Source organism: Mya arenaria, chromosome 9 (assembly GCF_026914265.1).
Source record: "Mya arenaria isolate MELC-2E11 chromosome 9, ASM2691426v1".
NCBI classification, from domain to species: domain Eukaryota; kingdom Metazoa; phylum Mollusca; class Bivalvia; order Myida; family Myidae; genus Mya; species Mya arenaria.
In genome coordinates this window covers 56,701,489-56,726,552 of record NC_069130.1, presented here as the reverse complement: position 1 = coordinate 56,726,552, position 25,064 = coordinate 56,701,489, and the positions used below count along the sequence as shown (strand labels likewise).

At 35.8% G+C, this 25,064-nt stretch overlaps 1 protein-coding gene across 2 annotated transcripts; it reads left to right on the top strand.

Moving 5' to 3' along the window:
• Nucleotides 1-45: 45 nt before the first annotated feature.
• Nucleotides 46-16,330, top strand: LOC128245309 (ubiquitin carboxyl-terminal hydrolase 5-like). Of its 2 annotated transcripts, none has more exons than XM_052963433.1 (20): nt 46-122; nt 1,893-1,994; nt 2,445-2,570; nt 2,820-2,990; nt 3,771-3,877; nt 4,653-4,888; nt 5,165-5,259; nt 6,417-6,610; nt 7,196-7,267; nt 7,661-7,733; nt 8,226-8,348; nt 9,960-10,113; nt 10,418-10,475; nt 11,035-11,157; nt 11,982-12,070; nt 12,546-12,647; nt 13,098-13,238; nt 13,515-13,645; nt 14,908-15,028; nt 15,385-16,330. In XM_052963433.1, the coding sequence occupies exons 2-20, from the start codon at nt 1,899-1,901 to the stop codon at nt 15,561-15,563; spliced, it is 2,391 nt and encodes a 796-aa protein (XP_052819393.1). In that variant the 5' UTR covers nt 46-122; nt 1,893-1,898; the 3' UTR covers nt 15,564-16,330. The 2 variants fall into 2 exon arrangements, with proteins under 2 accessions (XP_052819393.1, XP_052819395.1); XM_052963435.1 differs by having other exon boundaries at nt 64-100.
• Nucleotides 16,331-25,064: the final 8,734 nt, after the last annotated feature.

The window sequence follows — 25,064 nt, the reverse complement described above, 5'->3', positions numbered from 1 at the left end:
GATTTATCTTTTTCGACAACGTTAAAAAAAATCGACATAATGAATGGGAGATAACTTACCGGCATTTTCGTTCTGACAGAAAAAAGTGAAAACAGAAAAAGTAAACTTGATTTATTTTGAAAGTACGTACTAAAATCGACCTTTTTTATATTTATATTGCCTTTAACTGAAATGCGTCCATTTTCTTAGTTGATTTCTCCAATGTTATAAACGGTAGATTTCATGTTGACCAAAAATGCAAAACAAAAATATTATCACACGACCATGACTAAGAAGTTTTAATCAATATCAGTATTATGCACAATTCAATTGTAACCATGGCCCCCCAGGTCCGGGGAATAGCGGGGACTTTGACTTTAGGTCCAGCCAACCCCGGGTAAAATCTCCGCCCTGCGGGGACAAACTGATGGTAAAATCCTCGTCTACCTAAATGGCCAACAACGATTTTTTTTTACTATGGCAGACTCGTGACGTCCACCATCCCAGCAAAAAGTGGCGAACGGTCCTTGCGCAGAGAATCCATGTAGCCACAATTTTGAAATTATCTCCGTTATAAATGCACATTTCTACAAAAATATGTCATTATGCCAAAAAAACATGTTCAGATATCATAAAACACTTACCAGGTACAAGTGTCGATTGTTTATCAAGTATCCAGATATCTGTAAATATGGGACAAATCTGACAGGTTGTGTACATGTGCAGGGTTCTCAATAAGTTTTGGTTTAACCGTCTCAAATAGTAAACGACCAGCTTCTACTTATTCTACTGAAAATTCATTTAGTTTTCCAAATTTGAACCGGCCCTATTGCCATTTGAACCGTCCATTTTGGCCGGCAGCCGGTTCTTATTGAGAACACTGCATGTGTAATGGTATTTCGTGACCATGAATATATTTATGTGAAAATAACAACTCTAATGACAAATTAAATCCAGTTTAGATCACTGTCGGGTTTATATTGAACAACTTTGTCATAATTTTTCAACATTGATGCACAACATTACCATATATTCTTTCGCCGGTGTTAAATGGTAGAGAGTTGTAGCGTTACAGGGATACCTAAGTAATGTCAAAATAGTAAAAAAAGTATCCCTGATCGCTCATTATTGTAGCTAGGTAAGATCCCTGCCAAATGCCCCCGCACCCAAGGGACCCTAGGTAAGGCCCTTTCCCCGCTATATCTTGCACGAAGACCTGAAAGGTAAAAACACGGCCCATTTCCCAGGCTATCCCCGGTATACCCCCGGACTGGAAATTATAACATTTCAAAGTGCTTTTTAAGTATCTCTTAGTAGCTCTTTGCAGGACCGCAAAACAGCATTTTTTACCTTCAGGCTATTGAAAATTTCAATTACTGCTGTAAAGAAGAATTGCTTAAAGGTAACATAAAAACAATCTGTTTGACATATGGTACAAGTATTAGGACTACTAAACGAAAAACTAGCTGAGTGTGAGCTCATCTCAAATTCTACTATACTTAGCATTTTTAGGGGTTGGATCTTTAATAACTAAATAGTATTTAATCTGGAAACCTATATAACTGTGCAGTCCATTTCAATTGGAACTCAATTGAAATCATTGCTGATGGTAGGGATAAACTTCCTTTTTGCAAGGCCTCCTTGGCCTAGTAGTCAGAGCAGGAATTGGTAGATTGTTCTGATATGGCCAGTTGCTAAACCAGCAGCAGTTGAATGGGTATTGTTTGCCCCTCTTGCCAGGCACCCTGCATATAGGATAGGAATCAGGAGTAAAGGATGTTCATTAAGGCTTCTCATAAGTTCAGCAGACTGGCCCTTTAATAAGAGGTGTGACATGATCATAAATAAACACATACTTTACTGATTGTTATAACCATGTACATGTATGTTAATCAGTATTTTAAAATTTTCAGGTGACAATGTCAGTGTTCAGTCCTTATTTTGGAAAGATCCGAGCTCCTCAGGGTGGAGAGAAAGTGTACAAGGATGAATGTGCTTACTCCTTCGACAATCCTGTATGTTACAGTGGTCAAACCTAGTTATTAAAAAAAGTATTTTGTCATTATTTAACTAAAGCTTACGAAACATGTTCATATGCATTTTGCAACTAGAATTGTGAAAGGTTTAAAGCTTAATTAACAATGCAATGATGAGGACAAAAATATCTCATAACCACATTTTAAAGACTTTTTCAATGACCACATGGATACGAGCACTTTCACTTAGAACAGTGTCATACACTTTCATTCACATGTTATTTAGCCTAAAACAAACTATTTTAGTACTGTGAAACTAATTAGTATGTACATTTGTACATTTGTTACTTGCCAGCATTTAAATGTTCTCCATTAGATAGTTCTACCAACATGTGACCTATTTTCTTACACTCCATTCTTCAAGGGGTTTCTGACAATTTCAATTATTTTATATTTTTTAACTTCATAATGTTTTTTTTTTATCTTCAGGAAAGTGAGACTGGATTGTATGTGTGCATGAGTTCATTTCTCGGTCTCGGGAAGAAACATATGGAGAGACATTTTAAAAAGACTGGCAATGGAGTTTTCCTACATCTCAGAAGAATTAGGAAGGCGGTATGATGACATAGTGCTTGCAATTGCATTCTTAGAACAAAATCATATGATTTAAAATTCAGAGCCTTTATTCTTTGCTTTTTCAATTATGTTAATCATCTGTTTAAAAACTGTGTTTTCCCCCTTTGGAAGTTGCTATAGATATTGTCTTAAAAGACTTTATGTTTGTATCAACTGAAATAGACATTCTTGAATAAAGGACACTAAAATATTTATTCATAAATGAGTGCAAATGATTTTTTTTCAAAGGTACCTGCAGAAGAGACCCCTCCTGATGCAAAGGTCACAAAGCTGGCTATCGGTGTGGAGGGAGGCTTCCACACAGATGACAAAAAGTTCTCGTTTGAGGAGCACAACTCTGTTGTAGTGTTGCCAGGATGGGAGAAATTTCCTCTACCTAACCCAGAACTGCCTGAGATTGTAAGAAAATCATTAATAGGCTGTTATACTGTACATTTGTGTTGTGGTACCATATTCAATAGAATTCTTATCCTTTACAGATAATAGATAATAATCTAAGATTTTTTTGATTTTTTTTAATACAGCCCTAGAGCTATCTGAGGGTAAAAGGATAAAATTATTACTCTGTCATCTACCGTTGTGTACAGAAATGTGTGAGTTCACATTCATATTTAAGTACATGTACATGTATAATATGCAGTGAGCAGTAAAAAAAACTAACGTGTAATTATATTCCTTGGATAATATGCTTGTTAAGGAAGAATGTGTACATATATTTAATCTTTATCTGTATGTCAAGTTTATCAATGGGTAAAGATTGACAACATTCCTCAAATAGAAGTAAGTGAAGCCTTTTAGAGACATTTAGGTAAAAGATATTGTCAAGGTGAACCTTTTGTATAGTGAAACTATTTCCATGAACCATAGATTCAGATGTCTGTGTCGGGTATTTTTGTGAAACTATTTCCATGAACCATAGATTCAGATGTCTGTGTCGGGTATTTTTGTGAAACTATTTCCATGAACCATTGATTCAGATGTCTGTGTCAGGTATTTTTGTGAAACTATTTCCATGAACCATAGATTCAGATGTCTGTGTCAGGTTTTTTTGTGAAACTATTTCCATGAACCATAGATTCAAGTAGGCGTGTCTAGTATTCTACTTAATTTTTTTCCATAAACCATAGATTCAGATTTCTGTGACGGGTATTTTTGACAAACTATTTCCATGAACTGTAGGTTCAGATGGCTGTGTCAGGTATCCTAGCAGCTGAGGATGCATGGAAACTTGAAGAGGCTGCTGCCATGGCCGGAACTTGGGATGGGGAGAAGAGAATGGTCTCCAAGTAGGACTGCTATTTTACTTTCTTGTACCATAATTAAATAGCTTGCGGATAAATGATAATATTTACGTATACGCATGCTACTTATTTACACTGTCATTGAAAATATGATAACAAACTACTTCTGCTGCCACAACCTTTAATAACCTTTGAAATTGAAATGGTACAACTCCTTCTTTAAACTCATGTATAATTTCAATAACTTGGATAGTGGGTGCAGAAACTATTACTTAGTAAGGACTAAAATTTGTATATTATAAATGCTTTTTTAAAGCTTGTCCGTTTTTCGTAGAAAAAAAAAGATTACAATCAATTGTTGTCATTGTGTCATTAGCAGCGGTGGTGTGCCCTCTTATAGTAAATATGACATCACAGTTTCAGGTTTTTAAATGGCAATACCCATGGTGTGATGCATTTTAAGGGTCATGGGCTGTGGCATCCTCTTGTGTTGCTCATGATTAAAAGTAAATGACATACAGAGGGTCTGTAGTTTAAATACACTACTAGGCATGCCACAAATCTCAGGCAGCTAAAACACAGTGTGAACATACCAGCTACTGAAACTGAAAGCATGACTTAACTTCTCTCCTATGGCTCAACATTGCATTTTTTGTAAATTAAGTCATGCAATGACACATACATGGTTTTGCTTTAAGTCAGCCAGAAATCTCAACCAGTGGATAAAGGTGTAAAAACTGTGAGCTACATGTAGTCTCCAACTCTCACTCTCCTATCATTGATAAACAAGGCCATACTTATTTAAAGTTTTACCTTCTAGGCATGCTGAGAATCTTGCACAACTGGATAATGGTGTGAAGGTTCCACCTACTGGCTGGAAGTGTGAAAAGTGTGACCTAACCTCCAACCTCTGGCTCAACCTCACTGACGGCTCCATTATGTGTGGTCGGAAGTTCTTTGATGGGAGTGGGGGGAATAACCATGGGGTGGATCATTACCAGGCTAACAAATACCCCCTCGCAGTCAAGTTGGGCACCATTACACCTGATGGTGCAGGTAAGAGAAATATAATTTTAATAATAATTTCTGCAAATCAAAATCACTTTAAGGACTGTTCTAAAACTGTTAAACTGCTTCAAGAATTGTTTATATAAATATTGCATCTCACTTCAAAAGCTGTGATGTTATTTCACTCATATGCTAATCTATGAATATATGGATGCTGGAAAAAAGCTGCTGTGCTCTCTAGCCTTACTCTTATTTGTATTAAACGGAAATTTATATAAAAATCTCGCAAATCTTAATGTTTGATCCAACATTTCTACCTTACAGATGTGTATTCATATGATGAGGATGATATGGTTGAGGATCCATACTTGGCCAGACATCTTGCACACTTCGGTATCAACATCACTGCCATGCAAAAAGTAAGGTTGAATATAACAACATTTTACTGCACAAATTTTGTCTTTGATATTTATTACGCTCTCATGGCTTCTGATTGAGTTTTGAAAATTCAGATTTATTTCAAAGTCCAACTTGTATTGAACTTCTGTGATTATTCTGTGCTGTCTTTCCTTAAAAGTATATGTTTTCCTCATTTTTGTCCAAAAGCTCCCATTACGGTTGTTATAGTCCTGGAAAGAAAGATCAAAATTGGACAAAAAATAGCAAAGATACAGTCCAAACTCATGTCGACTTTGTTGGGACCTAGGTAAAAAAGTCGAGATAACGAACATTCGACACATCCGAAATACAAAAAGTATAACAAATCCAAACACATATGAGTTTGATACATGTCCAACTTGAATTGAACGGTGTTTTTACTGTCGTGGAAACAGCAAACATATTATTTAAAAATGAAGTGATACAAAAATGAATTATATGTGCCAAATTTATTTTATTTACGTTTATGGATTACACAAATCAAATATTAAACCACAATTGCATACACTTGTATATTGTAAGAAAACGGTAAAGCACATATGTTATGCCCATTTGTGTTCTACATGCAGTATAGAGAAATTACTTCGTCATGTAACTTTCAATGTTGTCGAATTTCTACGATGATGTCATCGTCGATTTAAATTGTGCGTTTCAATGTATGGCTTGATCAAAAAAAGACTCTGTAATCAAAAACATAAACAAACACCTTTAATTATTCACACTAACCCATTAACCTCCAATTATGAAAGTTTGTTATTTTGACACACACAGTAATTAAGCGACATGCAGCAAACCTCCATGACAAATTTCGCACCTACACCTCGATCTACATTTTCAACATAAGGGACAAGGAAAATGTGTGAAATTTGACCACTGGGACTGAAATAGGCGATCGACATAGCGAAATTCCCTTTTTCTTGCCAAAATATCCCTTTGAAGGGCAACTGGCCCCATTCCTGAAGAGCTGAGAGAAAGCCCTGTTAAAGTCAAATGTAAAAAAAAGTAATTTATTTAACAAAATGAAACATTATTAGATTATTTAAGTCAAAAATCGCTCTTTAACATTGTGCACCTTTATCTTCACTTCGAATTTTTACATGTAGAGATATTCATATTCATGTAAAATAACTCATCCCAGACAGAGAAGACGATGGTAGAATTGGAGATCGACCTGAACCAGAAGGTGGGAGAGTGGGATGTGATACAGGAGGCTGGGAGCAAGCTGACTCCGCTCTATGGGCCAGGGTATACCGGCATGAGAAACCTGGGCAATAGCTGTTACATGAACTCTGTCATGCAGGTCATGTTTACATTGCCCGACTTTCAGACAAGGTTAGTAATGTAAATGTGATACAGGAGTCTGATATGAAGCTATATTCTCTATATGGGCCGGGTAAAGTGGCCAGCATGTGAAACCTGGGCAATAGCTGTAACATAAACTCTGTCATGCAGGTCATGTTTACATTGCCCAACTTCTATACAAGGTTGGTAGGTTTTAGATGTGATACAAGAGGCTGGAAGCTAGCTTATCTCCCTACATGTGCCTGGGTATGGCGGCCAGAATGTTGAACCTTGGCAATAGCCGCTACATGAATTCTGCCAAACTCAAGAGTTAAAGCAAAGATCGGTTCTTGTCGAAAGGCAATCATTTATGATTGAAAACACCTAGAATCCATTGCATAGCCTTGGCATTGATTACAATTGTGTGGCTGTATTCTCTAAAAATAGAAAAAATTGGTAGAGTTATTTTGTACGGTATTCAGATAGAAACCTCATGCTTATCATTGAAAACATACTTTCAAATAAAACAATGTAGTATAAGAATTTGATTTGAGCAATTATTTTCAATGATTGATTATGATTTGAGACATATTTTCAATCCCTAATTATACAAAAAACATGTGTCCTCATTGACAGGTATGCCAGTGCAGTGGATGAGATATTTGCCTCAGCTCCTGTTGACCCTACTTCTGACTTTAACGTCCAGAGGTAAGTCAATGTTTTAAGTAGAAAAATGTTTTTATTTACAATCTGTACAACTAAGTTTGAGTAATTAGATGAAAATGTTTTCACAATCATGTCTTTTTTTAGGAAAACAATGGTGTCGTCTATTGCTTATTTTTTTCAGCAATGTTAAAATGCAAAATTTTTGGACTTGACATTAACATTAAACTTGGTACGCATGTTAACATTGCTGATACATCTACACATAATTGCTTGCTGCAGGTGTTCTGTCTGGCTGCATATAAGATATTCATATAAAATAGTTCTTAGTTAAACCTTTGTAGAATGGTGGAAAAATTACTGGCATGGCATGTTTGTGGTCTTCTTGTAGATTAAGTGTGTTTACCTATGATATCATTTGACTTTAACAACTTCCAGTGCAAAGCTAGGCCATGGTCTGCTGTCAGGGGATTACTCCAAGTCACCAGAGGGAGGGGATGAAAATAACCTGGTATGTGATAGTAGGCTTCAAATATATTTGTACTGGTATATGTCAGGTCCATATGCTTTGGTTGTAAAAAATGAGTTAATATGAAATTTATGAAAGTTAGAAACAATTAAATAAATAATTGTATGAGATACTCACTTTGAACATGTTACCAGTCACACTGTGCACATGTGTAGTGAAACCATAACTCAGGAATTGATAATTGTTTGTTTTTGCCCTTTGAATTGCATTAGCTTGTTTAATTTGTAAACTTGTTAACTGATATGACTTTTGTTGAATTGTCAGAACATAGTTTCAGAAACTGTTCAACAAAACCTGTCTTAAATAATTCTCAATAGTAGAATTTTTATTTATTATTATATTTATGGAATGATTGACTGTTATTTAAGTTGATAACAAAATTGGCATGTCAAAGGCAAAGTTTATCAAATGTCTGTCATCGTTGATTGCAGTTGTTTTTTTGGAAATTCTATAACACAAGTAAAACTATTTCAGGCACCTAGTGGTATCCGTCCGCAGATGTTCAAGACCCTGATAGGCCGCGGTCATCCCGAGTTCTCCACAAAACGACAACAGGATGCACAGGAGTTCTTTCTTCATCTTCTATCACAGCTGGAGGTTAGTCTGCAAAGCGAGACAGGAGGTGGGGGGGGATAGGTTTTGGGTGGGAGTGAAATGTAGGTGGGGGTATTTTGTCAAGGCACCTTTTTGGCTCTGGTCTTGTAAGAGTTCTTGCAGAATCAACATCATGATTGTCATGAGCTTTTTCTACACCTTCACTTACAGCTTGATGTAAATTTTGTTGATAAAAAATGTGTGGGGAGCATAATGTCACCTTATTACCTCTTGATCATAGGACAATTCTTTTTTTTTAATCCTTTCATTCTGATCTCATTACACCTTCACAGATTGACTCGCTTTGACAACTTCTTATATATTTTGTCTGGGAATGCGCCAAATGTCAGGAAACCAGTGATATAAGACTGCCGACAAAAGATCAGATCATAGTTTTTAGCTCGACTATTCGAAGAATAACAAGTTTTCCATGTAACCACATTTAAGTCAATATCTCAGCAAATATATCATGTATTGCATTGAAACTTTAGATATGTATTCCCAACTATCTAACTTACTAAATAAATGAAGTAAGATAACACTTTTTTTAATATAATGCAAATTATGGGCCTTTATTATTTGACTTAGAAATTCTGGTTAAGGTTTTGCATATAAGCACACATAGGTTAATATCTCAGCAACTACTTGATGTATTGCATTGAGACTTTATACAATGGTACTACCATACTTTTAAGTCAATACCTCAGCAAATACATCATGTTTTGCATTGAAACTTTACACACAGGCTCCCAACCATTTAACCTTCTTATTTAATTTAGTAAGATAACTCTTTCATATTATATAATTTCTGCCCCTTTATTATGCGACTTAGAAATTCTGGTTAAGGTGTTGCATGTTAGCACACATAAGGATAATATCTCAGCAACTACTTGATGTATTGCATTGAGACTTTATACAATGGTACAACCACCCAACCTAATTGAATAACCAAGTTAGATAACTGTATTTTGCAAATAATGGCCCTTTATTATTAGACTTAAAAAATCTGGTTAAAATTTTGCATGTAACCACATTTATGTTAATATCTAAGCACATCATGTGTTGCATTGAAATCTAATCTAACAGTGATCCATGCATGTTTCGCCAAAACTTTTCAATCCTTACACTGAAAAGCGGCCGAATAGTCAAGCACGCTGTCTCTGTGACAGCTCTTGTTCATATTTTTGTTTGAAAATCAAAGTTTTATGGCTTAAAGTGTTACTCACACTTTAAGAAAAATGAGCTTTTCAGCAGTTTTCCAAACAATTAAGATATGTTCTTTATTTGATAATATTGAAGATGTTGATGCCAAAATCAGCTGATTATGAGACTAAAAATAAAATAAAAGTCAAAACTGTCAATCTTTGAAGAGGGCAGCTTTAAATCAGTTTCACTGGTTAGTCTGTTTATGTATGACATTTTAACAATGGTATCCAACTTCTGTATCAAAAAAATAATTGCATGAAGGTGCATGAAATAAACTCAGTATAATTATTGTACACATAAATTTTGCCATCACAGTTACTCAAGCTTCATGTATAATTTGTTTGACATCCCTATCAATTTCATAAAATTGTTTAGTTACAATGTATAATCTAGATTTCTTCACTTCAGAAAAACAACCGGGGCCAACTCAACCCGAGCGAGTGTTTCAAGTTTAAAGTGGAAGAGCGTGTGGAATGTTCTGTCTCTAAGAAAGTGAAATACACAGAGAGGACAGACTTCCTGCTACCCCTGCCTGTACCAATGGAAGCTGCTACCAATAACGGTAGGTTTTTCCCTGAGGGTCCTTTATTCATTCCAAACTCTACATTGTCCATAGGAATGTTCCATGGACAGGGCAATGCCTGTGCGATGATGTCTACAAATGTCTACAGGCTTACACACAGTAAAACTAATAAACTTATAACTCGGCGCTTAAAGTAATGATGCAAAAAGAATGTGATGGCGCCTACAGAATAGTCATAATGATGCTCTTGGGGTTGCCAAATGATAGTTTGAGAGTGTAGTCTCGAATCTGTGGGTATGTGACTGGAGTTTAAGACTTATCTTTATAAATGTATTTTTTTCAGATGCAGTCCAAGCCTGGGAAATTAAGAAAAAAGAATTGGAAAGCTCAAAGCAGAATATGTATGTTAGAGAGGTGTTGAAGTAAATTATTAAAATGATTATTTAAGCAGTTTCTTAAAGGCTTTTGTCTTTAAATTGATTTTCATCTGTCAATAGATTTTGTCATATAAATTTCAGTAGAAATTACATTATCAGAACAGTAACTAAGTAGGCGGAGCTTAACCATGCAATTAGTAGTGTGCTGTAAAATCAATATGATATTCTGACAGTTACATACTGTGGCTTTCTGATTTGACAATATTCACTGCGTTCTATCTATGGTATTAGTTTTTTTCTCGATTTTTACGTATTTTTTGCCTGTGCCTATTGATGGGTGCGTCCTATACACAGACATTTACGGTATTCGGGTGGCTGGTGCTGTGACTATTACAAAACATGTTCTTTATTTCATCTCTATTGAATACTCTTAAACTATTAAACTGAAATTCCGCAGATATTGATGCATGCAGTGGAGGCTCTCAGAAACATAATTTGTTGCCTTTCTAGCGTAATGTGCACCAAATCATTACTTTTGACAAGGTTCATACTTATAAGACCTCTTTCTATTGTGTGATTTCAGAGATCCAAAGGAGATAGTGCGGCCCAAAATCCCAATGCAGTCATGCCTTGAATCATTTGCTGCTACAGAAGTTGTGGAGGGATTCTTCAGCAGTGCAATCAATTCTAAATGTGCCGCAAACAAGTGGGTACATTTTTAACCATGTTAACTTGTCAAGGAGAAAGTCCCTTGTATTATTTAGGGAAGTGATGCCATTTATAAGATCCTAGAAGCCATGAGAGGGCACATAGATTGTAGTGCTAGTGGTAAGCTTGTCTGTTTTTCGGAGGACAAAGATAGCCATGTTTTGATAGCTATGTTGTCTTTACAACAGTATGAGGGTCATTAAAAAATCTTACCGGTACTCAATATCTCTAAAGCCACGTAAAATAAACTTATGAACCTTACAGTCTGGCCGAGATGGCATGACACGCAGGAATAATGATAACAATCGAAAATAGAGTGATAAAACATTAGTCAGCAAGACCTTGGTGAATTTTTTTTTTTTTCCCTATTTGTTACTTTAGATTAATCTGATTAATATTTGTAAACACCAAATGATCTTGGACGCACTGCAGTATGATTGTTACCACTGACACAACACATTTGTGTGTCCCATAACTATAATTAAAATATTTTATTAGACAACAATTGTGATGAAATACTAAGACCATCCTGTTTGAACAAGAGTGTGATGATGGGGAATCCAGATTACATGGAGAAAACCCATTTGTCCAAACTCACAAATGTCCAGGTCAGGAATTGAACCCGGTGCACATTGATGAGAAGTGTGGGTCCTAACCATTATGCTGACAGGACAACCTGATAAGACATTTTTAGATAATTGGCACCTGGATCAGATGCTTAATGGTTTCCTTTTAACATGAGACAATAAGTCTGTTTGCCACACAATGAAAGCTCTGTAAAGGAAATTATCTTTAATTGTCCCGTTTTCCCTCACTTTACAGGAGGACCAGGTTGCTCAGTTTCCCGGATTATATGGTTGTACAATTGAAGAAGTTCACAGTGGGAGAGGACTGGGTGCCCAAGAAACTAGGTAGGTGATTACTATAAAAAATGCATGATGGTATAATCTGTTTTAGTGCGCAGTATTCAAGCTGGATATACTGAGAACTAGGAACTCAAGAGGGAGTTCCCAATAGGCAGGCACTCTCCAAATTGATCACATGATTTTTATACAGGATTTTGATTGAAAGGGTATTTGGTGGGGAGGGGGTTTACATGCCCGGGCATGCTTGTATTTTTTTTAATGTTTGAATAAGGTCAACAATGGGGTTTTCAAGAAACAAAAAAAAAACTGAATAAAAATGATTTCATCAATCATAATTTTACGAATACATTGTGTTAATTGTTGACATCAACATTGTAGAGCATGAAAGTTAAAAAAATCCACTCTTCATTTGTGTATGTAATTTTCAAAATGACATTGCATACTCAAGTTTAATTGTTTTGTCTTGAGTGCTTCAAATGTGAGTGATAATGTTTTGCACCTATTTGATACCTTTCTATAGATATATCACTGGGGGTGTTGGAGGAGCTAGACATCAGTTTCCTGAGGGGGTCAGGCCTTCAGCCAGGAGAGGAGGAGTTGCCAGAAGCCCAACAGGAACAAGGTAAATTGGGCTTTCAATGTATCCTTTATGACATATTGGTTGACATTCTTTGCTTTAATATCTATTTTTCAATGAACAAGTCGGTTATTTTGATTGCCATTGGGGTGTTGTCAACAACATTGCACAAAATCTTTGGTTGTAACTCAAAAACTGTTCTATTTAAACCGATGTTCAAACGGAAATTGCTACACATTTTGCAAGAGACAATATGCATGTTATTATAAATAGCAATGTGCATAACTCTGGCTTTAATAAATATTGAGTTGTTGCCCTTGTTTGAGTGAAAAAGCAAGAATAATCTTAGACTAGCATTGGCTCAGGTTCCGTTGTGCTCCTGATGTTGGCATCAGTTTTGTTGAAGGTTGCTAGCTAAACAAAATGTCATCATCTTGAAAATGGTTAAAACATGAAGACTTAAATTTCATTTATTGGTATGATTTTCGTCTCCAGTGAACATAGATGAGGGCACAGTAGCCCAACTAGTGGATATGGGATTTCCACTGGAGGGTTGTAAGAAGGCTGTATTCCACACGGGCAACATGGGAGTGGAGGTGGCAATGAACTGGGTCATGACACATATGGAAGATCCAGGTAGGGTATCACATACAGAATCTGAATGATTGCCAATGTGTTAACTTTGATTTTTTTCAATGAAAGTTTAATGTTGCCTCATGGATCTTGTATACCTGTTTGTGGAAATACTTTGTAACAAGAACTGAACTAAATACATTGTAATATTCAATGTCATAACAGCAATTAATATAATTAATTAAAAAAAAAATTCTGAAAAAAGTGTTTTGGGCCTAAATAACTTACACAGAACTTGCCTGTTAGAGATACATACAGTGTAACTTTGTTTCTTTTCAGATTTTGGTATGCCATTTGTGCCCCCCGGAGCCAAGAAATCCACCAGTTTTACCCCAAACGAGGAGGCAGTAGCTATGATCATGTCAATGGGTTTCTCACCAGAACAGGCGACCAAGGCTCTTAAGAATACAGTAAGTTATGTGCCAAATCAAGGGATTTTACTATTAAATAGTCCCATATTATTAACCTAAGGTTTTAACCATGGTATTAAAGAGACAGAGTGCTGCAAATAAGAACAGGGTGCTAGCCCTAGCATTATATCTACTATTGAAGAACGTGAGAATTTCACAAAATAGTAGAAAATGTGTTTAATTGAAGTAATAGTAGGTTTCAACTGCCAAATATGTCAAGGTTGTATGAATTTATAATAATGTTTTAAGCTTTAATCAAAACATTTTTTTTTATTATCTTAAGCATTTAACTGAATGAAGACAGGAGGGTACACATGCTTGTCTTTATGAGGGCAGAAGGGTGCTACCACTAAGGACAGGATGCAACACCCTTCCATAAATCTTTAGCCAAAACGCTATAACCAATACTGATGCAAATAAAAAAAATAATGACTCCAATAACACTGTAAAGTGTCAACCCTAACATTTTAGAAATATCCATGGAAATGTTGTCTTTGATTTTCTAGACATAAGCAGTTTTTAATACCACACTAATCAAAACCATTAATCTGATTATACTGTAAATCGCTTAGGGTATCTACCCGGTATCCTGCAAATGTCTGAATTTTAAATGTTTCTTTGCGCTTTATTATTTTGGTATTGTTTGAAAGGATTTTACGTGCAGAAAAGGAATATGTTAAAATTATACTAATTAAGATATGGCAATCTTGCTTTTTTGGCCATGAAAGGTTGTAAAAATATACCATTTCTCTTCCATTTTCAGTTTAAACTAAGAACAAAAATAAAAAATAATTTTTTTTTATCTATAATGTACTTTCGCTGATTTTTTTTTACTTATTGGTTATCAGTAAGCCTTCAGTTTGGTTTAAAACAATAAAAATATTATCACAAGGTATCAAATTTCAACATTACGGTCAATGGAGCTACAAGAGTACTAGCTTTTTGTGGTTTTGGTCCCTTAAGCTTTCTGAGGGGTTAATTTTCACTATTTTTCGAAAATCAATCAGGACACAAATCTTTAGTCTAGTAAAATATCAATAAACTTATTTTTGCCAATAATTAGATAACAGTGTTGTGAATTTCAAACCTTGCAAAATGGGTCAAAATCAAGAAATTGCGAAATCGAGGACTTTGTTTAATTCAGATATCTACAGTTCATGAATTATTCTGTTTTGGAGGACTTAATATTTCCCTGTGAGTTGAATTTTCATATTTAGCTTTTATGTCAAGGAAACCAAATGCTTTCACTTTTGTATTTCAAGGACAATAATGTAGAGAGAGCAGTGGAATGGATATTCAGCCACGCCCAGGAGTTGGACGCACCCATGGAAACTGACCAATCAGAGGCTAGCTCATCACCACAGTGTCGGGATGGCAGTGGAAGTGAGTTTTTTTTCACATTTTTCTAATATTTTCAAAATAATTTAACAAGATATTATATGTTTTAGGGCTTTGGATGTTTTAAGAAATAAGTCGAGGTGTTTGCATTGTATTCGTCAGGGATGGTGTCATATTATGCTCTGATATTGGCAATGATTGAAAACCTTTCAGTATATTCCCATGAAACTTGGTACACATGTTACAAATAAAATGCCCACATGGTCGACAAGGTCCACAACTCTGTATTAAATAAATATCAGGTTATGCCACTTGATCAACTAAAAAATTTAAAAACTTGTTGGTGTCTGCGTGTGGTGATCTTATTTAGTTCTAATGCTCAACAATAATTCTATTTGCAGAGTACAAGCTGGTAGCATTCATCAGCCACATGGGTACCTCAACCATGGTTGGCCACTATGTGTGTCATATTCTCAAGGAGGGGCGCTGGGTGATATTTAACGACGAGAAAGTTGCCCTATCAGAACACCCACCTATGGATCTGGCTTACCTCTACTTTTACAAGAGAATAGACAGTTAATTGTTTTCTTACGACTGTTAAATAGGCTGGAAAACACTTTTTGAGATATTCATCTCCACCTGCTCCTGTCCTAATGTTAAACATTAGACCAAAAATCAGCATTGCGAAAATAGGTTAAACAGAAGCAACAACATCAAAAAGTCAACTGAAAACTGCATCATGTTAGCAAGTTATTGTTTACATTAGCACAGACAACAGACACCGGGCCATCGCCAACTTAACACTCTTTAATTTAGAAAGTTAAACAAATAAATCCGGATGAAAATCAGTTAAAAAATTTGATGGCCACATTAGATTTGCCATTTCAGAACACAGATTTCTGTTATTTATATGTTAGTTGTTCGTTTTGCAATTGCTACTGTTTGAGTGATTCTATATCATTTTTGAGCATCTGATGTATTTCAAAACTATTCTTGTTTTATGAAGATGTGTTTTAGAGTTTAGAGTTTGCTGAATGAAATTCTTGTACACATTTTATCAGTATACCTGTGTTTACAATTCATTCAAAATTCTTAAATAATTGAATTGATTTTTTTTTTTGTATCAAAATTTTATCTAGCAATTAATTGCTTTAATGATGATCAACAGTTTACAGCATGTACACAAGACACTTGACTCAGTTTCATGCTAAGGTGATGATATTCATGTGATGTATTTCTCAATCACATTTGTGTTATGGCAGTTAAAAGTGCTCCCTATTTACATTCATTGTAAAGTGGTTGTTAACATAATGTTATACATGACCAAATAAAAAGTCAACTACTCAGTGTTTGTTTTAACGAGTTATACATTGTTTAACAAAAAATCAAATGAAAGTTTCTGTTGTAGAAATGTTGTAAAAGATTCTTGCTTTAAATTTATTTGAATTAGGGCTATTCCATTTAAACACATAACCCCCGGGGGAGGCACTTTTCTATTATGCCATCCCCCTGCAGAAGCAAATTGGCCTTTTTGAGGTCCAAATTAGCCAAAAAAGTCACCACCCATATACTTTTTGCCCCCCCCCCCCGGGTTATATGTTTAAATGGAATAGCCCTTAGAATCATTGAACTTAGTTCACTTGAATAACAGGATTAAGCCTATTAACACAATGTAGATTAATTGTGCCAACATCTACGCTTAACCTGTCTGTAATATGATATTGATGAAACAATGTTTATGCCTTTTTTTTCTTTTGAGTTGAGGGTGAATATGCCATTTCAAACATTCAAACAATTTGTAACACCATACAATGTACCATATTCCATGGAGATTTAATAACAGATGAACCAGAGCACTTGATACTCAGGAATCATTGCAAGTAAAGAACAATTTCAGGTATTGAAAACCCCTAGTTCACACACCAGAGGCCACATTTTCAACCCAGCCTCTATGAAACTTGCTCAGAAGACCAATTTGGGTAATAGTGGGTAATATCCAGTCAGAAATATGTCACTTGGTCAAAAATTAAATTAAGAAAAACAAAACACCAACATGTTATCACTCGACAAGTAATTCTATCTATCATATGTGAATGCAACTTGGTCGGAATGTTGATATTTATCCAAGTTCACGTTAACTATGTGTCCTGCCTATTCAAAACACGTCACAATGTTATATACTAGAAAACTCGACATGTCATTTACATTTAAGTTAATGATATAAGCCATTGTCTAAAAATATTCAGTTTCAGTTTGATTATTTGTCCGGTCAAATGTAAAAGTAGGTCTAAGGGCCCTACTTTTAGATTCGACCTTGCGACCTTGGGCAGTATTTAATATTATATCTTAATTTTAAGATTAAAATCCAAGGCTTTTGATTGGACACTAAAAATAACTGGTCAATTAAATGAATGGATTCAGTGAGGCATGTCTCAGGATAAGAATAAGGCCCCAAACCCATACTCAGACTGAAAACAGACCGTCCGATTCAAGAAAAACCTTGTTTAGAGGTCTTCTTTTTAGCCAGCCTCAGTCCAGAGTGAGCTTTTGCGGTCGCCTGGTTTGACGTTGTAAACGACAATTTGTTTGGTATAATTTTGGACCAATGGGTCATCTTGAGCCACAAACTAGGTCAAGGGGTCAAATCTTATATAAACTTTCCCATGCGATCTTTGTGGAACTAGGGTCAGAATAACTGTCATGATGAAGGCTTAATAAAAAGAATATCGGTCGTCTTTTGTCAATTAGGTCATTTGGTCAAATCTTAGGGAAAACCTTGTTTACACACTAGAGGCTGTTCTTGTTCATCGCAACACAGCGAATCCTGGTCACAATGGTTCAGATATGGGTCATCCAAACCAAAAGGTAGTTTTCAGGCTCAAATGTTGGAAAATACTTTATTATATAGGCCACGCTCATGTCTGGGTAACCCGTAATAAACCCTTTAGAGGCCATATTTTTTACTGCCGGAACTTGGTCTTAAAATTTATTTTGCTTATAGCTTGTCCCTTTGAAGGATTGTTTTCATGATATGAGAATATGGAAAATGTGGAAACATGCCCAAGCGAATACAATTGTGAAGGTAAAGTAACCCGCTTGATCTACAAGTAGGTGATTGTATCGTTCAGAGAATAATGATAAACTGATAACAAGTGAGAAAGATAAACAATAAAAATCATACATAACTGTCCACATGTTATTCATGTTATGAAGGGTTTATCACTGGTATAGCGAACAATTATTAGTTTGTTACAGTGCCAAAAAACGTTCACGCTGAATGCATAACTGTAAATCTAGATAAAAAAATTCAAACAAAAAGTGTTTAGTGGATTTAAACCTGTTTTTACTGGTGATACCGCGCTTTTCAACAGTTAATCTAGCAAACTTCAAGATTGGCAGCGGGGTTAGACAGGGCTTTGAGACAGTTCCCCTAAAATACATGTATACCAAATAATATTGCGCGTGTGAAAACATTGCTTATCACTATGCACTGCACGATCAACGACACAGACGTGTCGAACGGCACAGGCACAACGCCAACTGTAGAAATATTGTCTGCCGTGAGTTGTTCGCTGTCTATTCTCGGCGCATGCGTCATATTCATGACCTACATTTTGCTTCCGGAAATCCGAAACACAACGAGGAAATTGGTGACATGTCTAACCATAGCAGACCTCTTCACGGCGCTTGGTATGGTCGTTGTTTATTTGGAACATATGATTGATCAACGTGAATATTCCCATGGTAAAAGCCTTCCAAGAAAATGAAACATTGTTGTCTTAGAGATTATGAAGGTCTGCCCGCGTTTTTAATAACACCTTTGACCCCTGAACCATATATATATAATACCCATTTTCTGGAATCTTTGCGAAAATACAGTATATACAAAAATGATATACAGGATATAAATGTTGTTTGTTGACTCAAAGTTCTCTCTTATTGCCCTTCTCTAATTCCAGGGATCCTTACGGCAATTATAGTTAAAGAATCCTCCAATGCATAATGGGATGACACGTTTTGCACTGTACAAAGCACTGTGACCACCTTCTCAAGTTTGGTTTCCTTCTTTCTGACCGTCATGATCGCCTTGTATCTACTCATCTCGGTGTGCCGTCCGCGAAGCGGGTCAGGAATGTTGTTCCTTTTCGTAGCAAACCTCATCAGTTGGAGCATACCAGGTAAACATATGTTCATGTGATACTTGTATTCAAGTGTATTTTCCATTTCAAATTATTTGTCACATGCTTTTACCGCTCAGATTTCCCTATTAAGAATTTGTCACCTGGGTAAAAAATGCCCTTTTGTACCAAATTGGATGTCAGTTGAAGTAAATGTTGGTCAATCTTTTTTTAATCAAATCAATAGCAATCCTTATAGCGGTTGCCCTCTTTGAGAACATGATTGGGCGAAACCCCGAAGAAAGACATACGATTGGAACAAGTTTTTGGTGCTGGATAAAATGCAAACCTGAGGACACCGACAAAACTTTGCTCTATATGTTCTTGACTGGGAAGGCGTGGGAATTGCAATGTTACATATATACTGCTGGCCTGTATTGGCTGTTAAAGCTTAGACTTGTACGTATAAAGCATTTCGACAGATAGAACCCGTTGTCTCAGTTCATTGACGTCAATGCCATTATTTTATTCCTTTGTTGGATATGTTTCCCCGTCTTATTCTGGCAATATCAACCATGAGTGATAGTTTCATTATTTAGTTAAGTACCCAAATGGTTTATTAAAATAATTCAGGCAAGTTAAGGTGATCTTATACGTATACATGTGTATCACTAACTCTAGGACCAGAATTGCAGAGCTACATGTATAGTCATGTGAATAAGTGTGCATATGTTATCATTTCAGCACATTGTATTTAGGCATCAAAGTTTGCATGGCATTCATGAAGATTTGAGAGAAGACGACCAGAATTTCCTGTATGTTTGGCTTGTCCTTTTGGCCACTCGCGTTTGGGGAACAATACGATTTTTCATCCGTGAAGTACCGGACAGTGGGAACGTTAGTGGGGAAATGGATAAAGTTGACAATGTATTAAAATATATACAAGCAGTTGGCGATCCAAGTCAAGCATTTTGCAACTGTATTTTATTCTGCTTTTTGGAAACGTGGTAAGAACAAAGTTGATTCAACGCATAAGGTGCAACACGACGCCTTACGATCGGACTCTCAACAATCAAAGTATTAACAACGGAGATATAAGTGGTGTTGTCCACATAGATAACGTCAATGACCAGAGAGAAACTCAGGAAAGAGAACCACTAATTGGGAGTAAAGCATCATTTACTGGATACTCTGGAATACGTCGATCAATAGCCGATGCTTTCCAGAATTCCTGAATGGTTGGTGATAGGGGAGTTCTGAGGGGGGATACAATATAACGTTTCTATTCTTTGTTATGACTACGGATTGTACCTTGTACGTTTACGGATACAGATACTTGTTTTAACAAAGTCAGCCATCCTCAAAAACGATGCACATCTCTGTAAACTTTGAAATCAAGTTCACTCTTTGGTCATATTGTACAATTAGCTTATATAAATGATTAAATACGTTAGCAAATTATTTAAATGGACTCGTTCGAGTTTCATAGGTTCAGACATCGAAAATATTAATTTATTTTAACATATGAACAAATACAATCATATCAGTTTAAATTGGAGCTCTATTGTTAAATAAGATTTAATAAGGTGACAGAAAATCCAACAGATATTTTGCCAATAAATACGTAAGTTGCACAATTGAAAAATTGAATAATTTTATGCCAAGTCCGGTTCGAATGAGCCGTTTGCTGTGTGTTCATTTAAGTACAGTAAGTAATTAAATTTCAAGAAATTAAAAAGACTCTTTGCAGAAATAAAATATGTGCGTCCGTTTTGATTTACTGAAAAAATGAGCACATCAATAAGGGCTGAAACAGTGTACAACAAACGGCAAAATGTAAAAACAAACGCCACCGTGTATAACAACCGGCACAGTGTATAACAAACGCCACAGTGTACAACAAACACCACAGTGTACAACAAACGGCACAGTGTACAACAAACACCACAGTGTACAACAAACACCACAGTGTACAACAAACACCACAGTGTACAACAAACACCACAGTGTACAACAAACACCACAGTGTACAACAAACGGCACAGTGTACAACAAACACCACAGTGTACAACAAACGGCACAGTGTACAACAAACACCACAGTGTACAACAAACACCACAGTGTACAACAAACGGCACAGTGTACAACAAACACCACAGTGTACAACAAACACCACAGTGTACAACAAACGGCACAGTGTACAACAAACACCACAGTGTACAACAAACACCACAGTGTACAACAAACGCCACCGTGTCTGCGTCCGTTTTGATTTACTTAAAAAATGAGCACATCAAAAATGGCTGGCACAGAGTTAAGCAACCGGTTAGATCGTTTGTTCTTCCGCATTGATATCACATGTACCATGAATATAGATTATCATATAATGCAGTTATAATGTACATGCAGTTGATATCTTGATTATCGTGTAATAAAAATGCTCATTTTATCAAACGACATATTTAGATAAAAACTTAGATAGCAGAGATAAATAAGAAATGAGCAATGATTAACATTGTTTAATAAGTAAGATTCAAGTGCTGTTCGGAAAATAAAATCTGCAAGCGGTCTACGATAACAATATACATCAATTCGTTAGTAAATTGGTATATTTCATATGCAAATGAGCTAACAATTTACTCAAACAATTTACTAATAATTATCTTTTAACAGCAATTTTGATAATGGTATATTTCATAAATATCAATTGATTTTTTATCCGATTTTGCGGTCGACTTTAAAACGTTTGGAAAGGTTTTACAATACCGCGTGTGGAGGAAGAAAACGAAAGGTTTCTAAGTGACATTGGCAATCCCATCCCATACACCCTTAGGTTAAAAAATAAATAACTTGTATCCGATTTCTCTACACTAACCTTCCAAAAATAAAGTTTTGTCTAAATATCATTATCACATTATAAATCCGGCTTCATTTGGCCAGCAGTGTGTTCTGAAAATCTGGACATTTGTATGTAAACGCGGCGTTGAGAAGCAAGAAACTGCGAAAAATATGAGCCCAATAGGAGGAAATAAAAAATGTCCGATGGGAATAAAAACTACCGGTCGGGCAGAAAAAGGTAGATCTGTAAACCGGAAACAAACAAAACATTTTTGTTACGCCTTATAATGTTAAAATTTAATACACTTACTTTCTAGCACATTTTAATTTCATGAATCCTTTTTTTTAACATTTCAGGGTATTTGGCATCCTTCATCTATAATGAATCAGATAATATAACAGAACATTCGGATACATTGTTCTGTACAATACAGAGTGCTGTGACGACCTACTCAAGTCTGGTGTCCTTCTTCTTGACAGTCTTCATTGCTTTACATCTCTTTTTGGCTGTCTTCCGCCCACAAAATAGCCCAAGTGGTCTCATTTTGCTTGTAGCCAATATTATAAGTTGGGGTGTACCAGGTACTTACAAATTAAATAAAAATTGTGGTTATATTTCACAAATGATGTCCTTTGAAAATTCAAAACTTTTTACTATGGGAAAATTAAAGACATATGCACACACTCACGCTCGCTCGCTCGCACGCACGCACGCACGCACGCACGCACGCACACATAGTGAGCTCTTCTTATCCTATTACAAGGAACAGTTAAGCTTGTTGGAGAAAATCGATCCAGGGACAAGCCATGTTTGGTATGCAAATCACCAAGTGTTTAATTGGTTAATATATAAATGGCATGCGTAAGTGCTTGGACATGCTTGCTTAAAAAATACTTTTAATGGCTATCTATCTAGCTGTAAGTCTGTACATACATTTATTGTGTGTAGATGGAGTTTATCGTGTTTCAAATTTCGACATGAATTGATAGTTTATCTTTTAAATTATAATTTCAGGTATTATTATCTACGTGGCTCTGACGGAAAAAATGCTGGGATGGGAAGCAAACGATTCACCGAATATCGGAACGGGATCGTGGTGCTGGGTCAAATGTATGGAAAGCGACCACAACAAGACACTGTTTTACATGTGTCTTACCGAGAAAGGATTTGAATTACAGTGTTATTTGTACACAGCCGCTCTCTATGTTTTAATGAAACTGCGGATGGTAGGTATACCTAATATAGCTGGTAAAAAGTGTAACATTTACTGGTATTTATGTTCCAAACACCTTTTGATACGACATGTACTGGTTCACTGGATACAAATACAAATGATGTTCGAGTATTTATCCGTCATGTTCCACTCCGCTTTATACTTGAAAGCAAAAGATGAAACAGATTGATGAGTTTATTTTGACACTCGAAATAGTTCATTGATTTTTTGTTAGCAACAAGGCTGGGCATATTTTTAAAGCTCCTGATTTTTGCTTAGTTAAATCAAGCGTAAAACTATATTGAACACCTAAGTATGATTTCAGGATCTCGTGTATAGGCACAATAGACTTCATGATCTTCAGTCAGATTTACGGGACGATGACAAGAATTTTTGGCTGGTCCTTCTGATGATTCGTATTTGGGGCACGATCAGATTTTACCTACGAGTATTCCCCGATACTACCAGTGATGAAATTGAACGGGCTGACAGAGTGTTGATATACTTCCAGGCCATCGGGGACCCGAGCCAAGCTTTCTGTAACTGCATACTGTTTTGTATACTAGATGGTGATATTCGAGCAAAAATTCTGGGATGCATTTCATGTTGGCCATCACGTGCACAAAACAATAATACGGAAGAAACAGACATCGACTCTGTGTCGAGTGATTATATTTCACTGTTTGGTCAGAATCATTCTGGAAGAAGGAGATATGGCTCATCGGGGATACTGTTAATAAACAGAAGGATCGTTTTGAACGCATACATAAAACAACAGGGTGAAACGTAGTTACACAACTCAATACTAATAATAATGAATTGTATGTCTGCATACATAATCACTTGTGATCTGAGTGTTTCTTTTAACGCTACGGAATTCGAATGCCGTAACTTTGCTTTTAGTTTTTTGTTCAATCACAATTATATCATTCTGTGTCTTTTGGACTTAATTGTTACATTACATGATACGAAAACAATGAGAGCATTGATAAAGATTTGCCAATGTGCGTTTGTTATTTTAGTGTGACTACATATGTTTGCATCAAAGAAATACCTATTGGCATTTATGACATCGAACAAAATATTCCGATAGCAGATAAGAAACAAAATTGAGCAATCGAAATGCATATTTGTAAATTTTTTATTGCTAATTAACTCAATCCAGTACATTCAGTTAACGTTTGCTTCGTACGTTTGCATCCCAGGACAATAATTGTTCCTAAGTGTTCTCATGAACCATGTACCTGTGTACGGGGACCAAAACAGGGATCGAAATAATGCATTCTTAATGCGATATGTCTCTGTAACAGAATCTTGAGAAACATACCCGAATCGACGAGATTTATGTCAAATATCCCTTTTGTGGTCACGTGACCAAAGTTTGTTCATCACCCGTGAATGACTTTGTTGACAAAAATTTAATTGCCATCGTAATTTAGACCAATGTCTCAATTGGTTATTTTTGCCCCAAAACTAGGTCAAGAGGTCAAATCTTAATTCAACTTTTCTTCCGATCGTTGTGAAACTAGAGTCAAAATGATGGTATCGATGCCATCTTTAATAAAAAAGAATATGGATCGTCTTATGTTAACAATTACTATCATTAGGAAAAATCTTAGAAAAAAAAAAAACGTTGTCTATACACTACAGGCTGGTATTGTTCATCTGCACAGAACGAATCCTGGTCACAATGTTTCAGATATGTGTCACCCGGATGACACGGTTGTTCACAAGGTCAAATGTTGGAAAAAAAAAAATATACACCTGCAAAAAGGTTTGATGGAGTCTCATTTGGTCGGTCTGTTGCATAAAGTTTGTGGAGGCTAATTTGCCAATTAATTATTTTATTATACTTGAAAACCTTTGACAAACTTTTCTATATAAGTTTTTTAATAGGATACGTCAAAACAT